Below are 24,647 nucleotides of genomic sequence, written 5' to 3'. Positions count from 1 at the left end.
TGAAATGAATCAGTGGAAAGAATGGCTCCCAGCTGTGACGGACCATCCTTTTGGTTTTCTAGAGGGCTATTTACCCTGAAATGATGCCTGTCCCTGCTGGTGTAAACTAGAAAATGACAATGGCTGTCTTTGAGATTTTATGAAAAGTTTATCTAAAAAGCAAAATAGGTTCTGTTCAGGCTGGATGAGTTTTCCAGGTCATAGTGGCTGTCTATGTATTCAGGTTCTGTTGAATACCAATATGCCGTCACCAGTTCCTCCAACCCCCATTTAAAATAGCCCACTCTAGCCTATTGCGTTTAGGAAGTTATTTTCCTGGCCTATAGGCCTGGAATGTGATTGTCTGGGGGCTAACCATATCCTGTTGTTCAATCAAGACCATTATGATGATACCGTTTCCTGAAAGTCTGAATGCTGGAAGTGGACTCATCTAAAACCACATCCTTGTGACTTGGTTGAACCTTAGATCAAGTATTTCCTTTAGGGGTTAGGCAAGGTTCAACGTTTTCACCTATCCTGTTTAGAATGTGGTCTACTCATGCAGGTAGCTGTCCATACCTTGATTGATAATGATACTGAGTTATGATATGGTTATGGAGAAATTGTGTGCAGGCTGGTACACTGCATAAAAAGACAGATTGTTCCAGCAGCCATTGGGGCGACATATTTAAAATCTCAAATGATATTGTGACATTGTCTTTCTTTTGCTCTTTATGGGGCTTCTGCTGTGTGTGATTAAGAAATAACTACGAGCTAATTTTACATGGCAATAAATCAACCCATTGAATGATATCAAAGCACTTGCCTGACAAGCGGCTGGCCATTGGGAAACAGACCGAGAACTATCACAATACACTTGTTTTTGTGGCACATTTCAACTGGTTTTCATGCAGGAATTTCCTTTAGGCACCAGATTTAAATAGTTATTGGAATGGTATGCGATAGTGTGGGCCTGGATCTGGGTATCGAAATAATTTGATATTTGTAATATTAGTTTACAACTTGTTAAACATATGTTGCTGTTGCATATGATATTGTTTACAGCGTTGAAATAATAAAATTCGATTCCTTCATTGTTGAAGTTTGGTAGGCCTGAAGATGTGTCTTTACAACCACTCCAAGCTGGGTGGTAAAACCATTCTTATCATCCCATACGGAGATGGGCATGCAAGTACTACTGAAATATGGCCTATGCTGGTTTTACATTGACTAGCAAGCCACAGAAAACTTGTCAAAAACTTTGTCCTGACTTGTCCGTCAATTTGCCAATGGTTATTCTGTAGTGACCTTGTTTCTATGTGGCCTGACTGAGGTGAAAATCTCAAACACCCGAATGTCAACTAAAACTGTGTGGATATAATGGCCACTATTGAAATGCATGGTTTGTGCGAGGTGAGCTGAGGTGACTCCCACAACTTACACTGAATGAATAGTTGAAAAGAGCAGCGAGGTCAGATTGAAATCTTGTGCTATTTACAGCTGTGGAATGCTCAGTGTACTCCTGTCATTGAGTTAGATTTGACGCCTGCAACAGGGAGAGACAAGCTGCTCTGATGTCAATGTAACCAGCCTCTTTATGAATCAATAAGTAATTTCTTTCAAGGAAAAATCATAACCTGCTAATTCTCTATAAATGATTCATGGTGTTTTCTGATAAAACATTTTGATCCGCCATGGCAGGCATTCCATGCATGTCGAACGGCCTAAGTAAATTGTGTAGCACCTGTCAGAGCTTATGGATGTTTTTGAGCAGGTTAGCAGATTAAATTCCCATGGTTAACCCTTTAACGTTTGAAAGCTTCTTCATGTCACCTAAAACATGAATATACCCGGCCCCCCCTCTGGAATCCACGCTTGGTCAGAATGATACTTGATGTTTGTGACTCAGGATCGTCAGAGCATTTGAAAAATCAATCTAAACTTCTCAGAGTCATTTGCATTTAGAATATTCTGGCAATTTGAAGGATGAACTCACAAATAATGTTAAAGAGTGCCTGCAGTGATATATTATAAAGTCTGGCCAGCAGGTCAGTCTGATTGATTCGGTTTGGCCTGACCTAAATCATGATTTCGTCAATTATCTATCAATTATGATGTCGTTTTACATTTGTTGGTTTTCATCTGATGAGGAAATGATTGTTTGATATGAATTATGGATACAGATTTGCACTTTATTTACTTGCAAAATTGACCCCATTGTCTGAGATCTCATCATGCAAAGTTACCATCCTCCCATGCCAAAGGAGGTTGTGAATCGCTGCAAAGTTTATAATCAATCCACAAGATCTGCTATACTATGAAAGTCACTCAATCCTTATCCAAAACATTTGCACAAACCATTACCTTGTAGAAATATTGACAAAGATAATCAAAGACAAAGGGCATGGCTCTTGGTCAAAGTGTTTGGTGTCTTGCCAATGTTGGCGGAGCACCTTGATTTAAGTCAATAATGGCCAGTCAGACATTGCTTGGGGTCTACACAGATATATACTATGACATCATAAGCAAATACTATCAAACCTCCATAAAAGACAGGCATTTCCTCTATTTTTTCTCTGTTGCCTTTTCATCAGACCAGGTCTCTGAATTAGGCCAACACGGCTCTACCTCAGCTTGGTGGAGCACCTTGTTTTAAGTCAATAATGTCCAGTCAGACATTGCTTGGGGTCTACACAGATATATACTATGACATCATAAGCAAATATTATCAAACCTCCATAAAAGACAGGCATTTCCTGTATTTTTTCTCTGTTTCCTTTTCATCAGACCCGGTCTCTGAACTAGGCCAACACGGCCCTACAATACCAAGGCTTCTTTAAAACATACAGGTGAAGAAGACCCTAATGATGATTGGAATTGCAATGTTTGAGCAATAATCTGGAACCGTTGGTCCGTACCAGTACGAGGGCTTGTTCTAACCTGTGTTTGTCATTTAGTATGGCCTTGGAGGGTCTAGGAAGGCCTTATATACCAAGAGCTTTTTGACCAGTCATGGATTTCAAAGCAGAGAGATCAAAATCATTTATCCATGTACTTTTGTTCCTACAATTGCCCTTCTTCTGCAAAACTATGTTGTTGAGAGCAGTTCACCATCAATTATATGTAAGCCGGAGAAGTTTGAAAGGGGGTCTCATTGTCATCATACATCGCTGATGCCATTTGAGAGGAAGAGGCCTCAATGGACGTTTCTTGGTAATTTACGCTCCTCTCCTGAGTTGGGACAAATGCGTCAATCAGGAATAACTCCAGTCTCTTTGTATCAGTGACATCACTATACAGATGTTTGTCATGGCTACCTGCTCTTCGTGCACCAAACTACCACAATCATACATTATAAACCAAGTGGTTCGATCTGAAAACAAAAATACCAAATATGGCCAAATACAGCGACTAAGTATGCTAACTGCTCAGAGTTCACACCTATGCTAGGTATCACACTAAATTTATAGATTTTTGTGTTATGTGTTGGATCTTCACATTCACATACTGTGTGGTATGAAGTGTAATGCAATACTAACATATATTGACCAATGCTTTTCACAATTCAGCGTTTGTGAGAAAATTTGCAGGTGCAGATTTTGAAAATTCATTAATGGGAGTTTGAAGTGTTTTTAGTGAAATAGAACACCGCTGTAATTTGAGCTGTGAATGCCAACTAGAATTTAAGGGTGACAGCATTGACATCAGAGTAACAGATAGTCACTTAAGGCAATGCAACTAATTGTCTCTATCCTGGTTGTTTGATTGGGAACGTATCTATAGGTAAACGCCTCCAACCTACTGCTGAAAAACAGAATCAGAGATGAACCAGCCAGCCCTAGGCCCACTGGTAAACCATGATGCTTTATGAGGTTCAGAAGCAGTAAATCGCTACATGGTCCATCATTTGTGTGTCCCAATATGTCCTCTCTTGATTGAACAATGATCTTTAATAGTTACAAATGATGCCACAATATTTGATATTGTTTTATGCCATGTCCTGATTTCCCCTAACCTTTTGACTTCCCATCTATCATGTCTTTATTACTATTAGGACAAGAATCTACCAATTTGACAACAATTATGATTTAATGCTAAATATGTCTGAACTGTTTTGGGATGTTTCATGTTTTTGGGTGGTTTGAAATCCGGGCTCCATCAAAGGAAGTTAAATGGTCGAATGATACCAATTTCTTTCTAAGATGGGCTGTCAGTGGGGTTTTGAGTATGATTCAGATGCCTGGATGATTCATACAGCATAAGCTGACCATGGGAGAGGCAATCTATTGATTGTAGCATCCTGTGATCTGGGTGAAGGACAGTGGTGGCTTCTATAAATCATTGATCACAGATCCACAGACACCAAGTGTCTTGACATAGTACATGCATTGTTACTGTTAGAGCATCCTAGTTGGGAATGCAGCTAAGATTACAAAAAGGCATGGTGCCCAGCTTCCAAAAGTATGTGCCTTGTGCAGTGAAGGTCCAAAGAAGAGGGTCACCACACATTCTTCGTATGCTGTGGGTCACCTTTTCTAAAAGGTTGGGGATTGACATTTATCTAAGAATGTGTTCCACAGTGTGTAAATCTCTTTGGTGTCTAGCAGGCCCCCATATTCTCTTCAGTTTGACAGAGAATCTGTTATTGCATTTAGCTTGGTTTTCAATGGTAGTGTCCTTGAACTCAATCCTTTCTCTACTCTATCATTGCATGTCATCTGGCGCCCTGTGATTCAATCTGCTGTCATCTGTACATAACTATTCACTTTACCATTATATGATACAATATTTAACGAGGACATGTAATTATGTGTACAATGTATCTGATTAATAAATGATGTGGTTATACAAGATGGTTAGAGGTTGAGTTCTTTGTAGTGTCAATATCCTGACAGAGAGTGAGGAGCAGGTGGTTCATAGCTGGTCTCTTGCGTTTGCTGAAGTACCAGTACCTGGCCAGTACCACAACACCTTTTCTGAATGAAATGAAATGAAAGTGTAACCAAAGCCTTCCAGGAAATATTGCAGTCATGCTCAGAGGTGGAGTCTCCACTCCTTCAATCTTGAATGACTGCTCCCTGGGCAGGAAAGTGATACTACAGACCCATGCCAATCAATTCATGGCTTGACCTGTATGTAACCATTATATGGTCACATATCAAAATCAATGGACACCTATTCAGTGTTCATGTTCATGTGTACATTATAATGTACTTTATGGTTTCATCGATATGATCATGTATGCATTGCTGTCTCCAGCAGCTGTGAAAATTCCAAGGGCAGAATTTAATTAAGTCTTGTTAATGCTGTGATCGTACATTGATTTGTTAATTTAAAAAGTTGGAATGTATTTAGCTGTAGTAGTTTATGGCAGCCATATAAGCTCACCATCAAATTGGTGCTTGTGGCTTCCCTGATGACGTGAACTGTTCATGCCCGGCAAGAAGAAAATGCTTGGAGCATGCTTCAGTCAAGAAGCAGTTGACTTGTTTTTAGCTCACCTCTTAGCAGAGGTGAGCTTATCCCATACCGTGGCGTCCGTCGTCCGTCGTCGTCGTCGTCGTCGTCGTCGTCGTCGTCGTCGTCGTCGTCGTCGTCGTCGTCGTCGTCGTCGTCGTCCGTCGTCCGTTAGCAGGGCACGTTTCGTAACTGTTAGAGCTATTGAGTTGAAACTTGGTACACATGTACCCTTATGTAATGACACCTGGGAGACCAAGTTTCGGTCCGATTCGATTCATGGTTTGGCCACCAGGGGGACAAACGTTAAAAGTGAAAATATGCAATATCTCCCTTAATAGTAGTCGGGAAATTTTGAAAAAAATATGGTAGGTACTTCTAGCAAAGGTGCATCATATATCCTCCGGGTTTTTGATTTGACCTCCTTTTCAAGGTCACAGAGGTCAAATGGTGTAAATTGGCCGTTAGGATGTAACGATGGCACGTTTCTAAACTGCAATGACTATTGATACCAAATTTGGTACACATTTACCCCTTAGTCAGGTGATCTCAGGGACCGAAGTTTGGTCCAATATGATTCACCACTTGACCACCAGGGGGCAAAATCCAAAAACCTTAAAAATGTGATTATTCCTTAACTTCTTGCTCGATTGCCACCAATTTGATATCATGGGTACATCTAACCACCATACAGTATATGTCACACAGGTTTTTAATTTGACCTTCTTGTCAAGGTCACAGAGGTCAAATGGCGTAAATTCGCCGTCAGGCCGTAACTATGGCACGTTTCTTAACTGCAATGACTATTGATCACAAATTAAGTACACATGTACCCCTTGGTCAGGTGATCTTAGGTACCGAAGTTTGGTGCGATCTGATTTGCCGTTTGGCCTCCAGGGAGGGGGCCAAATCCTAAATTCTTCAAAATGCCATTATTCCTAGTAATGACTTGCCCGATTGGCACCAATTTTATATCATAGGTACATCTAATTCTAACAACCATTCAATGTGTCACCCGGGTCTTCTTTGATTTGACCTACTTTTCAAGGTCACAGAGGTCGAATGTACTGTAAATTGGCCATTTTGGGGAAATTGTAATTGCTTGGACCTACATCAAACCTAACACTACATGACACAAGACCATGCTCTTTGTCCATCTTTCCTCCACATGAGGTGAGCACAATGGCCCTGGCCATTTCATTTCTGACCAGACAGAATCACCAGAGTACTTTTCTCAAGTGGTTGTTCAAGACAAATTGAAAAATGATGGCTGCTTTACCTTAAAAAGGTTTCGTTGGAAATAACTCTTGAGTGCAGAAACCTTTGCCTGAAGCAGAGTTTTAACCACTAATTTCACCCTGGCATGATGAAACATGGCCAAACCTTTCCTGGAAGGGCGAAGAACTTGGTTAAAAAGTTCACAGGATCATGCATAGATACAAAGATGACTCCTTCTCTCCCCTCAAAGCAATTCAGGCGGGCTCTGCAAGTGGATAAGTTCCTATCGACCCATATTGGAAATGACTTTCGTCAAATACTTCACCATTGTCAAGGGTCCATTAGAATGCTTACTGACATGCATTGCAAATGTACATGTGTTAACATGTTTCAACTTGACTAAATATTTTAGTTGAGATTCTAATGTTCAGAATTCATGCATGCATAATTTGAACTTTGGAAATGAAGCTAATTGATGAGGAAAGCTAATTTTGACATTTTGAAGTCATTGATGTCATAACGTTACTACTCTATCAGAAAAGTTCTGGCTACAATTGGGCCAGTTCTGCTGGTTCATACAGATGGGTTTCACTTCATGCTAACTGTGTTGGAAAGTGGTTTACATTGAAATAATTTGCTATGAGTCTTCAATAAGTCCCCTGAGGGGTTTGGGTGGGAAAAGGAACCCTCAGAGATCTTTGCCCATCACCATGCATTAAGCCTATAAGACCTGGCATGATTTTACATACTCCCCAAGAAAGTTGCAAATGGGCCATTTCCCTCCACGGACCAGTAGGTAAGAATGGGGTAATGACTGGGATAGCTTGGGATGGCCCATGGCTTTTTACAAGCTTCATAGCACCAGAGTGTAGATAAAGCTTTTGGGTGGCAAACTGCCATATTCATCAGATTGCTGTTGCTGTTACAGCAGCAAAACAGGTCTGATGCTGCCATTCCCGATTCCTTTCAAATGCAACTACAATACAATAATGATGGGTCAGGGGAGGCCGCTGTGATTGAAAAATTGGCCTTCTGTACATGTTCTCCTTCCGCAAGGCATTCATCGAGTTGTCGCTGCAATTTTAACTGAAATTATAGCAATTTCCTTCCATTTACATTTTATGGCTGGGTAACCATGTTTGATGGCCATACTACATCAAATTGTCGCTGATAAGATTGTCGGTGGTCAAAAGGCCATGAAATCTGTGACTTACTTGTTGGAATAGGGGCTACTGGGCAGACACATAAGTTAGGCTACCGATTTGGGAATAGGCCTATCTTGCCAGGTTCTATGACCAAAGCACTTGACCAAACTTATTCCAAGACAATGTGACTGTTAATGTCCAGAAGAATATGGGCATGAGCGCCACTCCCCTATCAGGTGATGGAGAACCAAGTGGATGACTTGGTCAGTCTTCGAAACCCGTTTTGGCAAAGACAGTGGTGCATAGAAGGACACCAACAAGGCAAAAACTGCTGTGTGGGGTCTTCAATTGTGGCCCTATTGCTGAAGACCATTGTAAGCTGCATGACTGCAACTTTAAAAACGTCCTCTATAAGTGGCTTTCAATGTTGGAGATCCAGTGAAGAAACATGGGAGAGTTATCATCCATCCATAATGGCTGTTATCTCTGTTTGCGCAAGGTCTACAGGATATTCTACCGTCGCAAGTTAACCAACCAATCTTCGTACAAGAAAGCCAACTTTGATTGTGTTCCTGACGAGATGCGGAGGAGGAGGTTCGGTTGGTTGGGACATGTCATGAGAACTGACCAGAATAGCCTCCCGAGGGTTGCTTTCAGATGGACGCAGTATGGTATACGGAAAAGAGATGGGCCAAAAACCAAGTGGAGACGTACAACAACAAGAATGCTTAAGAGATTTGGGTTGTCCTCGGATGTAACAAGAGCAGCGAAAGACAGGAGGCGATGGCGTGTGGTGGTTGTGGCCTTATGTCCCTCCCAGGATAAAAGGGACTTGCTCAGTATGAGTAAGTGGGTGAGAGACATCATAGGCAAAACTCAACTAGGCACGGGTAATAGGGTCTGTTTTGGCCAAAGCGCAAGATATGCACTGTGCCCATAATATTCCCAGTGGGAGCGACATTTCAGCAAGTCATTTCACAGTGAAGCGAGCCATGAAGGACTAAAAGCTAAACCACATTTGAAAGCCTGTAATGATTGTGTTTTCTCCAGGGTAGATTAGGTAGTAATTTTCCGATGCCATCAGTGTTCCTTAAGTCTTTGATGATTCAATTAGAGAATATTCTATGGAGTACCCTATCCTGGCACGCACCAACTGAGCGCCAGTATTTGACCTTGATCATGAGAGAATGTTGCTCAATCTACTCATAACTTAATGGCTCACAAGTATACCCTTGACCCAATGTCTTGGCCAAGCATTGTGCAAAGCCAGACAATGATCAAGTCATGAACTGTTCACAGAAACATGAGCAGCTTTATCGAATAAACTAAGGCTTGGATGTGTATCTAATTTCCTCCAGACTTGCATTATATTTTGCTTTATGCGTTCTGATACATGGACTGCCATGGTCTACCTGGGTTGAACAGGTACACCAGAACCAATCACCAGATGCAGGATGAGAAATGAGCAATTGATTGGTTCACTGCACAGAGAATTACCATGGGAAGAGAGCAAACTGCACACTCCTCTTCCGAGTTCATCTGAGAGGTCTTTGCAGCCAACAGCAGTCCATTGATAAACTGCATTATTTCAAAATGAGGTTATCTTTTCAAACAAGTGAATTGTCTGGACCTGTGGAGTTTCAACTTATCACTTAGATATATGATAAAATGTATCTCTCTTATCGATTCATGTATCAGTCTATGAGGTCATGAAGTTCTCCGAGGCAGAACTTCTCTTGCCTCTAGTTTCTTCTTCCAAAACCTACACTTCTTCCTATCAAGGGGTTGTCTTGTCAGAACCCATGGGCCAAAAGATACTTTAGATGTCTCAAGAGCCTGGAGGTAGCCAAAGTATGTTCCTGACGTCACAAGTGTAGAGAGAGGTGTTATTTGAGTTGAGTTTCGTCAAATTCCGGAATGCACCTTTCTTCATACGCGTGGAACTTTGATAGTTAGCATATGAAATGTTCACTCACTTCATCATATATTTAGTATCCGTAGCTGCTGCTGCCAATTTTGGTGAGGAATATTTCATGAATTACAACCATTTTCACAGTTAGGCAGGGACTTCAGATGATTGACCATAGCTGCATATCCGACAACCTGAAGTGAGCACTGTCAGTTGGGAAGTGTGCCGAATGATGCCAACCTTGTGGGTCTCTTATGAACACTTTCAGTTGATTTAAGGTATAAGGGGTGTGGCATGCAGCCAACGATCTTCCACTCAACATAACCTTGCTCTATAGTGTCACCAATGATTGGTTTGATGTTAGTTAGGCATAAAACTTAAACATTTGCAGGCCTTCATGCTGGGGCTAGAAGATGAGTTCCTGGGTCATAGAGAAGGCGGGAATGAAGGGTTCTTTCAACGCTTTAGTTGATGTGGTCGATATATTGATATGTTGGCAGGTTTATCTTGACTCATGGGCAAGGTGTAGGTGTGCACTACATGCAAGTTCAGGTATTGAACATCTCGACGCCTTCTGGTTTAACCCTTCCCCATGTTTCCCTTTGCATAGCATGTACATAAGTTCTTGCCATCTGCTTCTTGCCTCTGATGATTCAAGCAGTCGGCCCAACAGAGTTCTGAGTAACTGTTGCCCGAAGTGTCGCGCCAACAAGCCATTTTTGTTGCTGCGACTTGTGGCAAAGCTGTGACACATGGATCAGCATCATAATACAGTTCAAATGAAAAGTCGTGGGGATGAGTCGGACGGAGATAAATCTCAGTGATCTGGAGATATCGGCATATCTCGGCACTGATTACAACCATTAATGCCTACAGAGCCATCAGAATTCCTACACATGTGTGGACTGACTGACTTTATCATTATCTGCCTTGAATGTCTGGGCATCGAATATAGGTCAGGATCAATTTGGAATAATCAAATTTTTCTCAGTCTTTTTGTTCCAACATAATAGAATGTAGATGAATACATATTTTGTGTGTGAAGAGCTGTTTTCTCATACTTGTCAGGTCCACGAAATAGGTGATATACTGATATAGGTTTAGTGCAGAATTTATTGGAAAAAAAGTCGATATTCTGTTATCTGCTGTGTGGAAAGAGTGTACAGGCAATTGAACGGCATGAAATATGATATGACTTTGCTCAGGTTGCTTTGGTATCCCAGAGTTTTCTGGTGATGTTTCAAAGGAGCAACTGTTGAGTTTGTCGCTAATTCTTAGCAGAGAACGAATCATTATAGTCTTGTTGGAGACTCTGACAGTCTAGAGCTACGCCACTGCATCATTCGTAAATCCAGAAAGTCTCGCTGTGACATTTATTAATAGAAATCATCTCAAAATAACTTGTGTCGTTTATTAGATTAGCTTTTACGATTATTGATTGCTTTCGATTGGCTGATGCTCATCTATCGATCATCTTTTGAAGTGACGGACCTGAAAATGATTGATAAGTCATTTCATTCATCAAAGGCCATGGTCAGGATAGGTTGAAGCTCATGGAAGCCATTTTGATGATATCGGCCGGATCAGCTGGACAACTTGGGCACGTGGCAAACTGGCAACCAAATGGGCACTTCTTTGGGTTGTCTCCACTTCAGTCAATGGGATGATTCTGTCAAGGCTACTGTCCTACTACCCGGACAGTCTATCAAATCACTGATGTATCGCCTCGTTACAGGAAAAGTTAGACCAATCAGACCAGTAACCTGACATGTCCCATTCCGCTATAAATCTGGGTGTCTACTGCGGAAATGACAATATTTCCACTTGATTCATTTATCCTCGAAAATAACGATATTATGCACAATTATATGAAAATTTCTGTAATTAGTCTGAGGATATTCTGTAATTGATGGCAAATGCCTCTAACTGGTGTAATTTCGAACATTATGGTATCTATTTGCCTTCGGTTGGCCTGCATTCTAGTTTGTTGAAAATCAGTGATTCAGGAATCTCTTGTTTGCGAAAAGAGGTTAAGGGCACCGTGTAGTCAATGGGTATTTGGACTCGAACATTCTGTTTCATGCTTGTAAATAGCCCAACTTAGCCAATCGTATACTCTTACGAAACAAGCTAGGTTTGCTTCAACGTTGATATGCACCTCTGACTTGATAATGTAATGAAAATCGCTGGATTGATGAAGAACAGCTTGGTGAAGGTATGCCATGGCTGAGTCTTATGTTCTTTCTACACCTGAACATACACTTCCAGACTGATCCAAGCATTCCGGTGTCTTTAGTATGAGCTCTCAAGCAAGCGGTGCAAAAGAGCTAGAGAAAACAACTCTCTTCTGACTTGATCATTGTTGTTGTTGCCTTTGCTTAAAAGCATTCTGCATTGGAGTTGAAAAACCGATACATTTCAGCCATCGTAATATGATGTAGCCTATGGGCCTACTATATCTGTGATGACATCAAAGCATTGTTTCCAAAGAATCTAGATATCATCAAGGGTATTCATTACAAAAACATTGGCCGGCTAGTTATTAAAGAAACACTTGAGCCTGCCCACAGCAATCTGCAGAATCCATGCTCAGCGCCTGAGGAAACATTCCAACAAACCTCTTTACCACTATCAGACTCTGCATTTGGCATCACTGGCCCAAGCCTGTTGATGGAAAGCCTTCCCAAGGTCAGTCCCAGGCGTAGAAGGCTGATGTGGTCTGCTCCATTAATGGATAGCCGTAGTAGAATAGAATTCAATAGTATTAAGACTTGTGCATCGATTTGGTTTCATTCATCCTCGTTTTGATGTCAACTGAGGCTCGGGAAATGAGAGGGCATGAGACCAGTGTAATTGTAAGGAATTCTCCAACTGTTAGAATTTGCAACCATGGAGTTCATGTTACCTATCAACTCTGCAACTCGCTTGAACACTTCAATATTATCCTCAGTGGCATTTAGTGAGTTTATTGATTGGTAGTTTCTGGTAGAGTTAGTGGACCGTTCGTTCGGTAGCCTGTGGCTGCCGAGGCGAACATTGGCGTTCAGTGCCATGTTGGCGCTCATGGTAACAATAAATCATGCTGGCAACAACCATGATTCATAAAGCCAAGACTTGACTGACCATTTTGTCGATAGAGTGTAGACTGGTCATGAATGGTTGCTAAAGACCAACATTATCATCCTGGATTAAGCAAGTAATAACTAGAAACGCAGTGTGGACTTTTCTGTCAGTTGTAAAAAAGCCTCTTGGCGGCACCGTTTTGAAATCATTGAACAACCGAAACTCCTTCAAGTTTCAGAACTTCAAGACAACCAAAATGACTTGTGAACTGTACTGATCAGGAACTATCTATGTCTCATTTCCTTCTCTTAGATATCTCCATAGGAACTCCTTCAGTTTCAAGAAACTTCTAAACTACTGACTTTTGAACGAAATGCATATGTTGCTCTGAACAAATTTGAGACGATTTACTAAACAAATCTTCTCTTCCTTTCTCCCTTCAGATTCTGGCCATATTGTTGATGGATCCCCCAAGCTGATCCTGGGCCTGATGTGGACCCTCATCCTCCACTACTCCATCTCGATGCCCATGTGGGAGGAGGATGAGTTCGATGAACCTGTCGGCAGGGAGAAGACCCCGAAACAGCGCCTACTCGCCTGGGTGCAGAACAAGATCCCGGAGGCGCCGATCACGAACTTCACACGAGACTGGAATGATGGTCGTGCCATTGGTGCCCTCGTTGATGCCATCGCACCAGGTAAGCTGGACTAAATCATGGGAGAAACGCACAGCAGGATCCCAAGGTGGGGGGCTATAGCTAGAAGGGGTGGAGTGCAATTGAAAATGCCTACCAAGGGTCACAATACAGTCTGGGGGAGGCTGAAATTGGTGTTTTGCTTCTAGCCCCTCGACCAAAGCCCGGACTCCAGGCCTGCATGGTTGGTGGATTTCTTGTGCCTGAACAACTTCTGGCAACTCGGGTGTGTAGAGTTAGGGAAAGTTCTAATGCATTGAATCAACATATGGAAGCTTTGGGGTCCCAGACACTTGTGGGCAAAGTGACTCTGAAGTTGTTGGCACTCTAACCAGAATGCCAACGCCGCCTCCAAAACGCTCTGTACGGAATTCCGATGAAATAGAATTCCTCTATTTTGCCTATGAATTCCACCCCTGCAAACATTGATGAATGGTACAAGGGTATTGAAGTTTCCCAACATTTGGCAATCCTTTGTAGCCCAGCTTATTAAAACTACCAGGGCGGGGCATATGGCAGTTATTAACTGTCAAGAACCACGGAGTAGGTTCATCGTTGGCATTGTCAAATTTCGTACAAGTATTGGGAGGATCAACGATGTGCTCGCGAAGGTCCCCCTTTAGATCATGTACGTCTTTGGGTTTCGTGTATATGACTTCCCAGAAGCACCCTCCAGAAAAGGGCTCAGTCGCTATGTTAAAATGCTGGCCCAAAAGTATCTTGTTTAGTTGTGCACCTTGTTCCAAGACGAAAACTTTTGAGAGAAAATATTTTCTATAAAAAACCCTAAAATTCTTGATTTTTCCTTGTAGGTTTGTGCCCCGATTGGGAGGACTGGGAGCCAAAGAATGCTTTCGAAAACGCCAAGGAGGCCATGGACGCAGCTGAGCAGTGGCTCAATGTACCACAGGTAGGTGGCGCTTGAAACTAATCTACCTCAATTGTTGTTAACTGAAGCCGTTTACGGCAAACGTTGAGACTCGATGTGTCATTCTCATGACAGTTCCTTCTCTGTTGTGCTGAGTTTAATGGTTGAAGTCCAAACCCAGTAATGCTACCTTCATGTATTGATCAGATTGCTGCCGAAGTGGCTTGCTGACTGTATACAGGGACACCTGGCAGCATTGAAGCTAACTACAGAATGCACTCCAGTTCTTCCACACCCACATGCATACCTCTGCTAGATCTGCTTTCAGAACTTTCTATGTTGAAGGCGGCTATAAAGTTTCTCAACATTGATTACACTATCTCAGCCTAGCTTAGCGTGTACTAGCACTGGAATGTTCACTCAGTGGCTAGGCTAACATATCAGGGGTTTCATGAGCGTAATCGTAATGAATTGATCAACAAGGCTTGGAAATAGGGCCCTCAAGCCGAACTCGGCAAGAGGAATATGGATGTTTTGCTTAGTCATTCACATGCTCCTTGCCTTGCGTTATGCAGGTTAAGCGGCGGAGTGAAAATGTCCAAAGCCTTGATAACCAAGTCAAGTCTTTCCAACCCCCCATCAAACAGCAAGTTGCGAGGAAGTCAGGTCCCTGTGCGTAAAATGCTGATGTCGTAAGAGAAATAGGCTTTGGTAGCTAGAGCGTTGGTAGCTATGTGGCGTCCTCCGTTGTTGATACTGGCTTAGATGACTCATGTAATCCTCGGCCATTCAGTCCATCTTTAATCATCTTGAACCAGGCAATCTGAGATTATTGGATGCTACGGCATTTGAATATCTCAGTATTCTAATCCCCAACACAAACTATGCGATTTGCCACAAGAAATTTTGAAAGGATAATACAAATGTCCAAACAAGACGCCATATTGGAATGACTTGACGGTATTACTTGCCGGTGTGGTCACCATTGTGGATGGATTGGATTTGGAAGTGAAAAGTTTGAAAATGTTACGGAGGTGGCGCTCAGAATGCTCGATCCTCAGGTTGGAGGTAGGAATTTCGAATACTTATAGCATTTTCAGTTTTTTTATATCAGCAGTATATTTGTTGCTCTGGCAGTTGCTTGGCTGTAACATAAGAAACCTTGTGTGTTCAGAAGATACCAGACAACACTTCATATACTGCTTTAGGCCCGGAAGTAACATAAGATAAACTTGTATATATCAGCTTTGAATGAGGAGAGGCTGTTTTGTAGCTTCCTCTACCCTTGTTGTTCTGGAGATCAGATGGTTTCGATCGGTTCTTCAAGAACGGCAGGCCTTTTGGTTTTCATCAGCATACAAGCATAGCCACACTGCTTTATACCCAGCTCTTTGAACATCGAAATTTCACTTTGAAGGTCTTGTTGCCAGTATCTTGTCAGTGAAAATGGCAAAACCAGAGCTATTACTTTTGTTCCTGTTGACATGTACTGTATGTTGTTGATGATTTCTATCAGCACACTGCTTTTGGCTTACAGGTGGTTGTGAAGATCATCAAGATATTCCCATCAACCCCAACTCGATAGTTCGCTGATTTCAGTTATGTTGTTTCTCATGGCAGACCTCACCTTGCTGAGGATCGATTCTATCAAAACCTTTGGCAACTCTAAGTACGGAATGTGCTGGTGTAAATTATGTTTCGAGGAATGTTCTTCCTAATATCAGGAATCTGATATACTCCAACCCAGCGTCTAATAGGTGTCGGCTTGGTATCTCCTGTAGGTAGTCTATTCTCCAGGGTTCGTAACATGATGATAAAGAATAGCTTCTGCACACTCTTTCTTCTGTATTCCTTCTCAGTACAAATCATGTAACCTCTGCTTAAGTCTTCAGAGCTTTTTCGTCTGTGTTTGATCATGGGTATCATTCTCTCAGTTCTGAAGCTGTCACAAAGGTGGCAGACTGGGCAAACTCATCCAGCAATCCCCACAGCTTGATCCTCAGTTCTGCTTCCTCTGGTCTCGACTTGCGTCGTTGGGGTGAGACGTTGGGGCAATACTGCAGTATGTGGGCTGGAAAACAGTATCTTTGAACTGGCGAGCCCAGCAGTCTTTTCACCTACCTTTCCAATTTTGTTTGCGTGTGGGTAGAAAATCGAGCACTGAACATACCAGAACTGCTTGCATTGTTACAGTGATAGACTTTTACTCAGCTTTTATCTATTCTACCATGATAAGCGATTCTCCCAAACTCGTCGAGTAGCTGTAACAGGTTGCTGTGTAGTTCGGAAGCCATTGAACTGATTACCAGCCAGCCTGCCTGTCAAATTCAGCTTGGTGTTGCAGTAATAATCGTTCCATTATCTCTGGCTGTGCATGGCCATCTTAACAGAGCTTTGAGATCCCAATGTCCAAAGTGCACCTTTGGACTTGGTCAAGCTTGATGTTTTGTTTGGGATATCTTGTTCAAGATTCCAGTTTTTGTCTTACTTGAACTTTAAGTTTAACCCTTAGACAGTTGACAATGACATGATGATGGTAGATGAGTTAGAGGTGGCAGTGTTTTCGCATCTGCCTCCTGATCAGCTCACTCCCTACTTGGACAAGTCAAAGTGAACACCTGTCTCTTTGAAGTGTGTTGTACTGGGAGGGGCAGGTAGAGTTTGGCCATAGACGGAAATCAAACCTGCCATTCTGCCATTCTGCTTCAGAAACTGGGAGTAAACATGTTCAGTGGTAAACTTGCTTGGCGACCTTGTTTTTTACCAGCGCTAACTCTAAAAGTGTGTCTCAGGAAAACGTGAAACCTGCTCTGCTACATAGACTTCACCTACAGTTCGGAATCTGTGAAGAACAACAGAAGATGTATAGACCTAGGCCTACCTGTCTGCTTGTTGGACAGGTGAGATGGATATTGTTGTGATGGTATTAAAAACTGGAAAGAACCCGTTGCTTTTTAGGCAGGTTGGTTGTCTGGAGAGCTGCATGGAGGTGTCTGCATGTCAGTATAGTATACAGATGTGGAGAGTGGGTGTGGTTGTCCTTGTTATGTAGCACCTACACCTTTTCCCTGAGAACCTAGATTACTGCAATGATATCTACAGCACAATATGCATCCTATCTCTTCCCGCCTACGTCTCACTCTGGGTTTTCTCTGAAGAAGTTAGGTTATTCGTACACACCCTCCATCTTACATGATGGTCCATGATGGCAAGATGCCTCAAGAACGTCCATGTGCACGAGAGGGTCTATCTCCCCTGCCCCTTCCCACCACCTCTAAGTTCACCAAATGGTTCCAATAGCTTACTATCACCTACCATCCTGACATTCTATATACCTTGTAGAAAGATAAGCGAGGATGAAGAGGAGGGTCTGTTTCATTCCAAGGTGCTGGAATTGCTCTGTTGAATCTACTTTATAATTCTACACAAATCTTTGGGTAATTTGGATCTGAAGGAATCTTGGTTGTTTTTCTTCAGAACTTGGCAGAATGAGCTGTACTCTCCACTAAGATGCTGCGTATGATATGACAGGCAAACTTGAGTTGCAGCCAGTTTAGGCTGTGTTTCAGTTGTTTATCTCTGCGAGGGTGTCGGTAGTTGCTTCAGGATGAAGAACGCTTTTATGATTGGGAGTATACCTTCTGGTGTGTGTCAGGGGGCATTCTCTCAGGCCACCTACATAGATGTCGGCCCGATTTGAACTGTCCTCGTAGCCACTTCCTCCGCAACATGGAGCATTCCCACATACCTCCAAGCTCCATAATAGTGGTCCATCAGAGGGAACTTTTTCATGGGCGAAGACTACTCATTGTAGACAGTCCAGTGCAGCAAAATGTGAGAATGGGAACTCACCAATCTTGCCACACCTCAGAAACCGGCACAAGCTTGCCATCAGGTAGTAGGCCTACATGCTACACACCGGTATTGTTTACCAATTACCTTCAGAACGCCTGTTTTCTCAGAATGCGGAGAATGGTTGCGGTGGATACCAAGACTTCACCAAACCGATTATAAGTGTCTGCACCAGCATTTTCACGCATCTCTCAGCTAAATTTAGCCACCTTTATCAGAGACTGACAGAATCTGATGAAGAATAAAGAAATGTTGTTATTTGCTGGCGAACAAGAGGTGTGCATGTTCGGCTGGTGAAGGAATTGTCTTCTTTTTCCTTGCTATCATCAGAAAACTAACGAGCCTGTGTTAGCCAACACCCTTTTCTCTGAAACTTGGGACATTTCTCGCCATCAACCTTGGCATGCACCCTTCGTATGAATTCATCTGTTCTCCACACCAAGGCACTTTGTGAGGTTTGGCATGGAGGGAACACCTCACCTGAACTCTTCCACCAGAATTCCTGAGTCATGGTTTTCGGATCATTGGACCATCAAGATCAAACTTGACGTTGAACTCTTGAGCAAAATCCCCACCTTTGCTGCCATGCAGTGGGTGGTTACTGGTAGAGGAAGCTATGACCTCTCCACAGTCTACTTTCCTCATTGTGGATCATCGACTTTCTCATCCATAACCATATATTTGTACCTCATGTTTACAGACTACACAAGTTTGTAATGCTGGAGTGAACTTTGGCTGGGGAGAGCTGCTGTTATGATGCAGAGGTCGTAGCAAGTTGCTACTGTAGTATAAAGTTATGATTCATGTGCATTCCCTCTGGCCCTGTTTCCCTTTGACTTACATATCTTGATGAATGATGTAAACCACCTACACATGGAATGTCTAATCCACCTCAAATGTACCTGAAAAAATAGAGTATTTCAATAGAAAACTACACATCGCTTCTGGCCAACAAGTAGAGGCCTACCTGCCTGCGAACCACAAGTATGTTTGTTACAAAAGTAGCTTGTGATTCATAACAGTAGTAACATCATATATATGTCTGGGGTTGTTATTGCCCTCCTTCGGAACCCCACCCTCATGGCTGAAGTGTTGTTTTTCTTGCTGTAACATTATGAAGTGTTCCATCTACATTTCCTCTTTCTAACACTCATCTCGAGAGGCAGCACCAGCTGGTCTGATGAATTCTTTATCGTCTTCGGAGAATTATAACAATCAGCAATCGAAGAAGGGAAGCAATGTTTTGGCTGCAATTATCAATCGAATACCTCTGAGCGGAGGTATCTAATTTGGTACAGAGATGTCATTTGTGAGGAGCCCAGACATCAATATGTCATCCCTTGCTGGTGAGACATGGCATGTGCCAAATCTCAGAATCTAGGCCAACTGTGCCAATTTGCGACAGCAGTACACTTGTTTTTCTTGTAGTTGTTGCACCATTTATGGTACAAGTATGGATGTCGACAACAAAATTACTTCATTTGTGTAATTTCTGTACAATTTGATGTATATTTGTGTGTGCTATCAACTGATGAACAGTTGAGGCTGTTTAGTATGACATTGAGATAATAACTGTGCCCTACTCTTGTAATGGTGGAGATTCTGAATAGACTCGTGTTTGGGAGTAGAGCATGATGGGGCTGAGCCTCATAGGCCATGATGGTGGCCGGCAATGACAAGGATTTTACCGCATCTCGGGATTTAACAGGATTGAAGGATGGGCATTGAATCATATCAGATCTTGCCATCAGTGCTGGTGTATCTGTGTATGCAAGAGCTCATCTCACAATAACTTTGATGTAACATTCCTTTTGATTTTTGTGCTTCCAAAATGGCCGACAAGTTCTTTTGGATATATCACGTCACGGATCCCGTGGAACCTAAACGTGTCTATCTTTCAAGCGGCGGATCTGTGTTGGTTTTAAATAAGGAAGATCAGGAAGAAAGGAAACCAATTGAACTTGAGGAACTTGGTACAAAAAGCCATAGCAACCCAGAACTTTTTCATAGTGATGATGACAGTTGTCATAGTGATGTAAACATTTCACATAGTTACCATGACATCGCTCATGGTAGCCAGAAATGTAGCCAAGAAGACAGATATGGCCACCATAGCAACCAGGGCAGCTTCCCTAGTGATGAAGATGGCAGCCAAATGGACATCAATTCTTACAGCGACGACAGTGAAGAAGAGAGAACTGATCACAGCGCCTCTAGGAGGAGGACCAGGAACCAAGATTATGATTCCGATGGCGGCAGGCCTAACTTTCTCAATCTTCTTTGTTGCTTACAGCTCATCAAACCGGAGGAGATGACCAACCCCAAGATTGATGAGAAGTGTATGATGACTTACTTGTCCCAGTTCCCCAACGCCAAGCTGAAACCGGGCGCCCCACTAAGGCCACGCACCAACCCCAAGAAAGTCAGGGCTTTTGGGCCAGGTAAGATATTTGGACTTGTTCCTATTTGACACTTCTGCTACATGTAGTGGTAAAGCCACTGAACCCCACTTGGCGTCTTTTAGGAGGTTACACCCAAGGCTGTTTCTCTCTGCCTCGACATGTAGCAGAATACATAAAGATTTCTTGGGTATGATACTTTCAATGGATTCATTGTGGCCTTCATTCTTAGTTGCAATCCAAGAATAGGTGAAATCAATAAGCCTCAGATAAATCAATGACCCAGTCCATGTGGTCGGTTGAGATAATATTGGTATTTGTTCTTTTAGTGGCGTTAAAGATGCTCCTCTCGGGCTCAACATCCCTAGGTCTCTGTCATGGTAACTCTCAAGGCAGATCCTACTGAATGCCGGAATACCGGATCTTGGGGTATTTTGATGTAGAAATCTTTTTGGTGTAGAAATCTTTTTGCTAATGTATATAACAAAGGAAGACGTAGACAATGTTTCTGGACGTTTGGCGATTCAATTCATCTTTAAATTGTCATTCATCGTCGTGGCTATAATTGCCTCGGCATTTGGTCGGTGTCGGAGTGGGAAAAATGGCGGGTGGGAGGATACAACGTCAGAAGTCGGTGGATTCGGATTCATTCAAAGTGACGGATGATGGATGTACTTGTTTCGAATTTGAAATTTCCGATCCAGGGCCAAATGATGAAGGTAATGCCAAAAGAGTTGTGATTTATTCCTTGGTATAGAGTCAGTTGGTGCTTGCTTCTTGATTTTGATCCCGGGTTGGACACCCAAGACTTGTTGGTGGGCAGTAATCAGTGGATGGTCTTATGTCTGACCTGTTTCATAGGATGTGGACTGAAGATGAATGTTTCTTTGCTGCAAATTTACTGAAAATTTTTTTTTTGAGTCCAAATATTTTTTTCACTTTTTGTTCTGCTCAAAATGAAGAAACATCATCAGTCCCAAAAAATTGTTGGCTTTGAAAATTTTTCAGAATTTTGAACTTCTGAAAAAATTCAACTCTGACGGATGAAAAAATTTCTAAGTCCAAATAATTTTTTTTCACTTTTTTTTATTCTGCTCAAAATGAAGAAACATCGTCAGTCCCAAAAAATTGTTGGCTTTGAAAATTTTTCAGAATTTTGAACTTATGAAAAAATTCAACTCAATATTTTTTCAGAGTATGACTTCGGTTTTGCATAGAAGTCTTCGATCAGCTCTCTTACCTAAAATGTTTGTATTTTTCCAGGTATCGAGCCCACTGGTAACTCAGTCGGTGCTATCGCCCGCTTCACCATCGAGACATTCAGTGCTGGGAAGGGCAGCGTCGAGGTCATCATTCTCAACCCCAAGGGTCAGCAAGAGAAGGTGAGTAGTGACACCTGGTGGTCAAAGTTTAAACTTTACAGGTGGCGGTTGCATGGGTATAGTTCTGTTGAGTTGAACCCTTCGTAACTCCAAGAACCCAAGTCTGAAATACATTTAAGATACTTAGAGTCTAGTGGAGCTAAGAATCTAAGGGTTTTTTATTTCACTGAAAAACCTCATATTTTTGTTGGCCGAAAAACAAAAGCTCAAAAACCTTTATTTCTCAGTGTGTATCACTAATCTGCATGCTTAACCTTCTTTAACCCCAGGTCCACTGTCCATTGAAACATGTAAGGACATCTCAGGCAATGCTAACCGTTTCTTAAGTGAATGCGTGGTTGGGAAAAAATTGTCCTCTCACAATTTTTTCTTCTGTAATATATAGTCAGTTTTGCATTATCATTGTTTCATCAGTTGATCATGCTAAACAAAACTCCACAGTCCAACCATGCATTCATGAATTTTTTCAATTTTATAAAAAAAAATCGATTTGATCATTTATTATTGACAATTTTTGTGTTCGTTCATTATGTTTATATTATTGTTAAAAAAAGTTTGATTAAGTTTCATCAAATTCCGATTTTTTTTTTACTGAATTTTAATCTTTACAGTTGTTTCTGAATCTGTATGTACTGTATGTCTTGAAAATCCGTCTTTCAAACTTTTTGATTGTAAATTTCAACTTGTTATTTCTTCTTCTAAATTAAAACAGTGCTCCTGTAACAGTAAATGCCACAGTAAAGTACTAAGACACTAGTCTGACCATCATCAATGCTTTGCCTTTTTCAGTGTGAAGTCTTGTTCAACAATGACAGGAACCTCACCTATAGCTGCTCCTACACACCCACCATGGAGGGAAACTACAAGGTAAGATATCAGGAACTGATAACTGGGAGTAAAACAGACTGAAGGCGCATTCAATCTGGGTCTCATGGACCCTGGCCAAACAGTGTCAACGAACCTGCAGGACAAATTGAACAGAGGGGAGGGGAAGTGCAGAGGACAACTTAGTTAGGCCAACAAACACGACTGACTGTCCATCAGTTGAGTGTTGTAGAGTGACTCATTCATTGGTTTGTTTTAGTCAGTAATCTGAAGAAATCTTTCCATTTCAAAAAGCTATTTTGAATCTGATCCAAAACTCGTTATCTGATCCTCAGGTCATTGTCAAGTTCGCCACCAAGGAGATCCCAAGGAGTCCATTCACTGTGACTGTTGAAGGTCAAGCTGGAGATGCTTCCAAGGTCACGGCTGTCGGACCCGGTATCGAGAGGACTGGTAACATGGTCGGAAAGCGGGCACACTTCGAGGTGTTCACAAAGAGTAAGTTGATTTTGATGGGATTATACTGAAGGGATGGTGACCTTGCCAACAAAAACCCTATTTTTAGACGGTCCATGGAGTGAAAATACTCAGATATAACTTCAAATTGTTCAAAACACTTCTAACTGTTGGGGATAACGCCAGGTTAAACTTAACGCCATATTAGTGACTAACTTTCTTTCGAACTACCAGAGGTACATGGGATGCTTTTCAGCTTTACACAAAATAGCAAATAAAGTAACACACGCAAATCTGACCAGGGCTGTAGTCTTTAATAATTCTGTTCGTATTCCAGCTCCGACAGTCTCTTGACTAATAACTTATTTTGACGTGCAGGGTTGCAGTGACCTCTTCAAATCTTCAGTTATTGAGCCTTAGATCCTCAAATAACTCCAGATTTTGGAAATTTCCCCTTCATTGCTCATCCTGCAGCAATCCTCTTTAGGTGGAAGGGCCTAAACCTAATCCTTGCCTCTAAATCAGGAATCTTCCCAGAAAGTTTATACCAGAATGGCATGTTTATATCCTGGGCAGGTTGGTCGCTCCAAAATTTGAACTTTTCGTTAAAACTTTCCCGTTGACACAGTTTAATTTTCTCTCCCTACAGAAGATGGCGTGGGTAAGATTGCAAATAAGTATCATGTGGGTTTCACTCAACTAGACACAAGATACATGTACATTTACTGCAAAAAGTGTACTGTTGTCTTGCTTCTAGCCACTGTGAAGCCTATTTAAGGACTCTATACTGCCTAATAGAACTATTCTGCGACCTGTTGTATTTTGAGAATCAGTATACGGGGTGTATCAAAAAAACATGTCAAATAGCATTTATGTCATACCATGTTGGAGCTATCTTGTCGTATAAGTATAAGTATGCAGTGTACACTCAGTGTACATCATAGCTCCAAAGTGAATTGTTACATTTGACACTCTGGGTTTCCTGTATGTAAGTCCTACTTTATCACTACTGAGTGTTTGAAAAAAATTGGTACATTTTCGTTGTGCAGTATTGTATGATAAGTCCTGCCTCTTTGTATGTTCTGGTCATGGGTTTATATGTGAAATGTTCACGCATTGGTTGAGGGACCAGTCTGCTAATATTATGGGTGGCATGAAATTTGAACAAAATCTTCAAATCTTTCGAATGTTTTGATCTATTTGTTTTTCTGATTGCATCCGAATCATTTAATTCAACTTGGTACAAAATTTGCTGAAGGACTACACGTCAATGAAAATATCAAGGTTCAAGAGACTATCCAAATCACAGTAGCATAGGTTTATTAACAATTTCGAGTTAAATGCACCTAACTGCACTTTGATAAAAGAAATTCTCTAAATCTGATTGATTTTTAATCTT

The 24,647-nt window shown here is 41.8% G+C and overlaps 1 protein-coding gene across 7 annotated transcripts in view; it reads left to right on the top strand.

Moving 5' to 3' along the window:
* LOC135490739 (filamin-A-like) overlaps positions 1-24,647 on the top strand; it is an 86,704-nt gene that overhangs the window by 8,920 nt on the left and 53,137 nt on the right. For all 7 annotated transcript variants that reach the window (XM_064776167.1, XM_064776165.1, XM_064776166.1 and 4 more), the window contains exons 3-8: positions 13,215-13,469; positions 14,279-14,376; positions 20,480-20,627; positions 21,849-21,967; positions 22,757-22,834; positions 23,128-23,290. In XM_064776167.1, the coding sequence (XP_064632237.1) occupies positions 13,215-13,469; positions 14,279-14,376; positions 20,480-20,627; positions 21,849-21,967; positions 22,757-22,834; positions 23,128-23,290 (861 nt within the window). The remainder of the gene's footprint in view (positions 1-13,214; positions 13,470-14,278; positions 14,377-20,479; positions 20,628-21,848; positions 21,968-22,756; positions 22,835-23,127; positions 23,291-24,647) is intronic.

This window comes from Lineus longissimus, chromosome 7 (assembly GCF_910592395.1).
Source record: "Lineus longissimus chromosome 7, tnLinLong1.2, whole genome shotgun sequence".
NCBI lineage: Eukaryota > Metazoa > Nemertea > Pilidiophora > Heteronemertea > Lineidae > Lineus > Lineus longissimus.
Note: the sequence above shows the minus strand (reverse complement) of the source record. Positions and strands in the feature narration are given on the sequence as shown.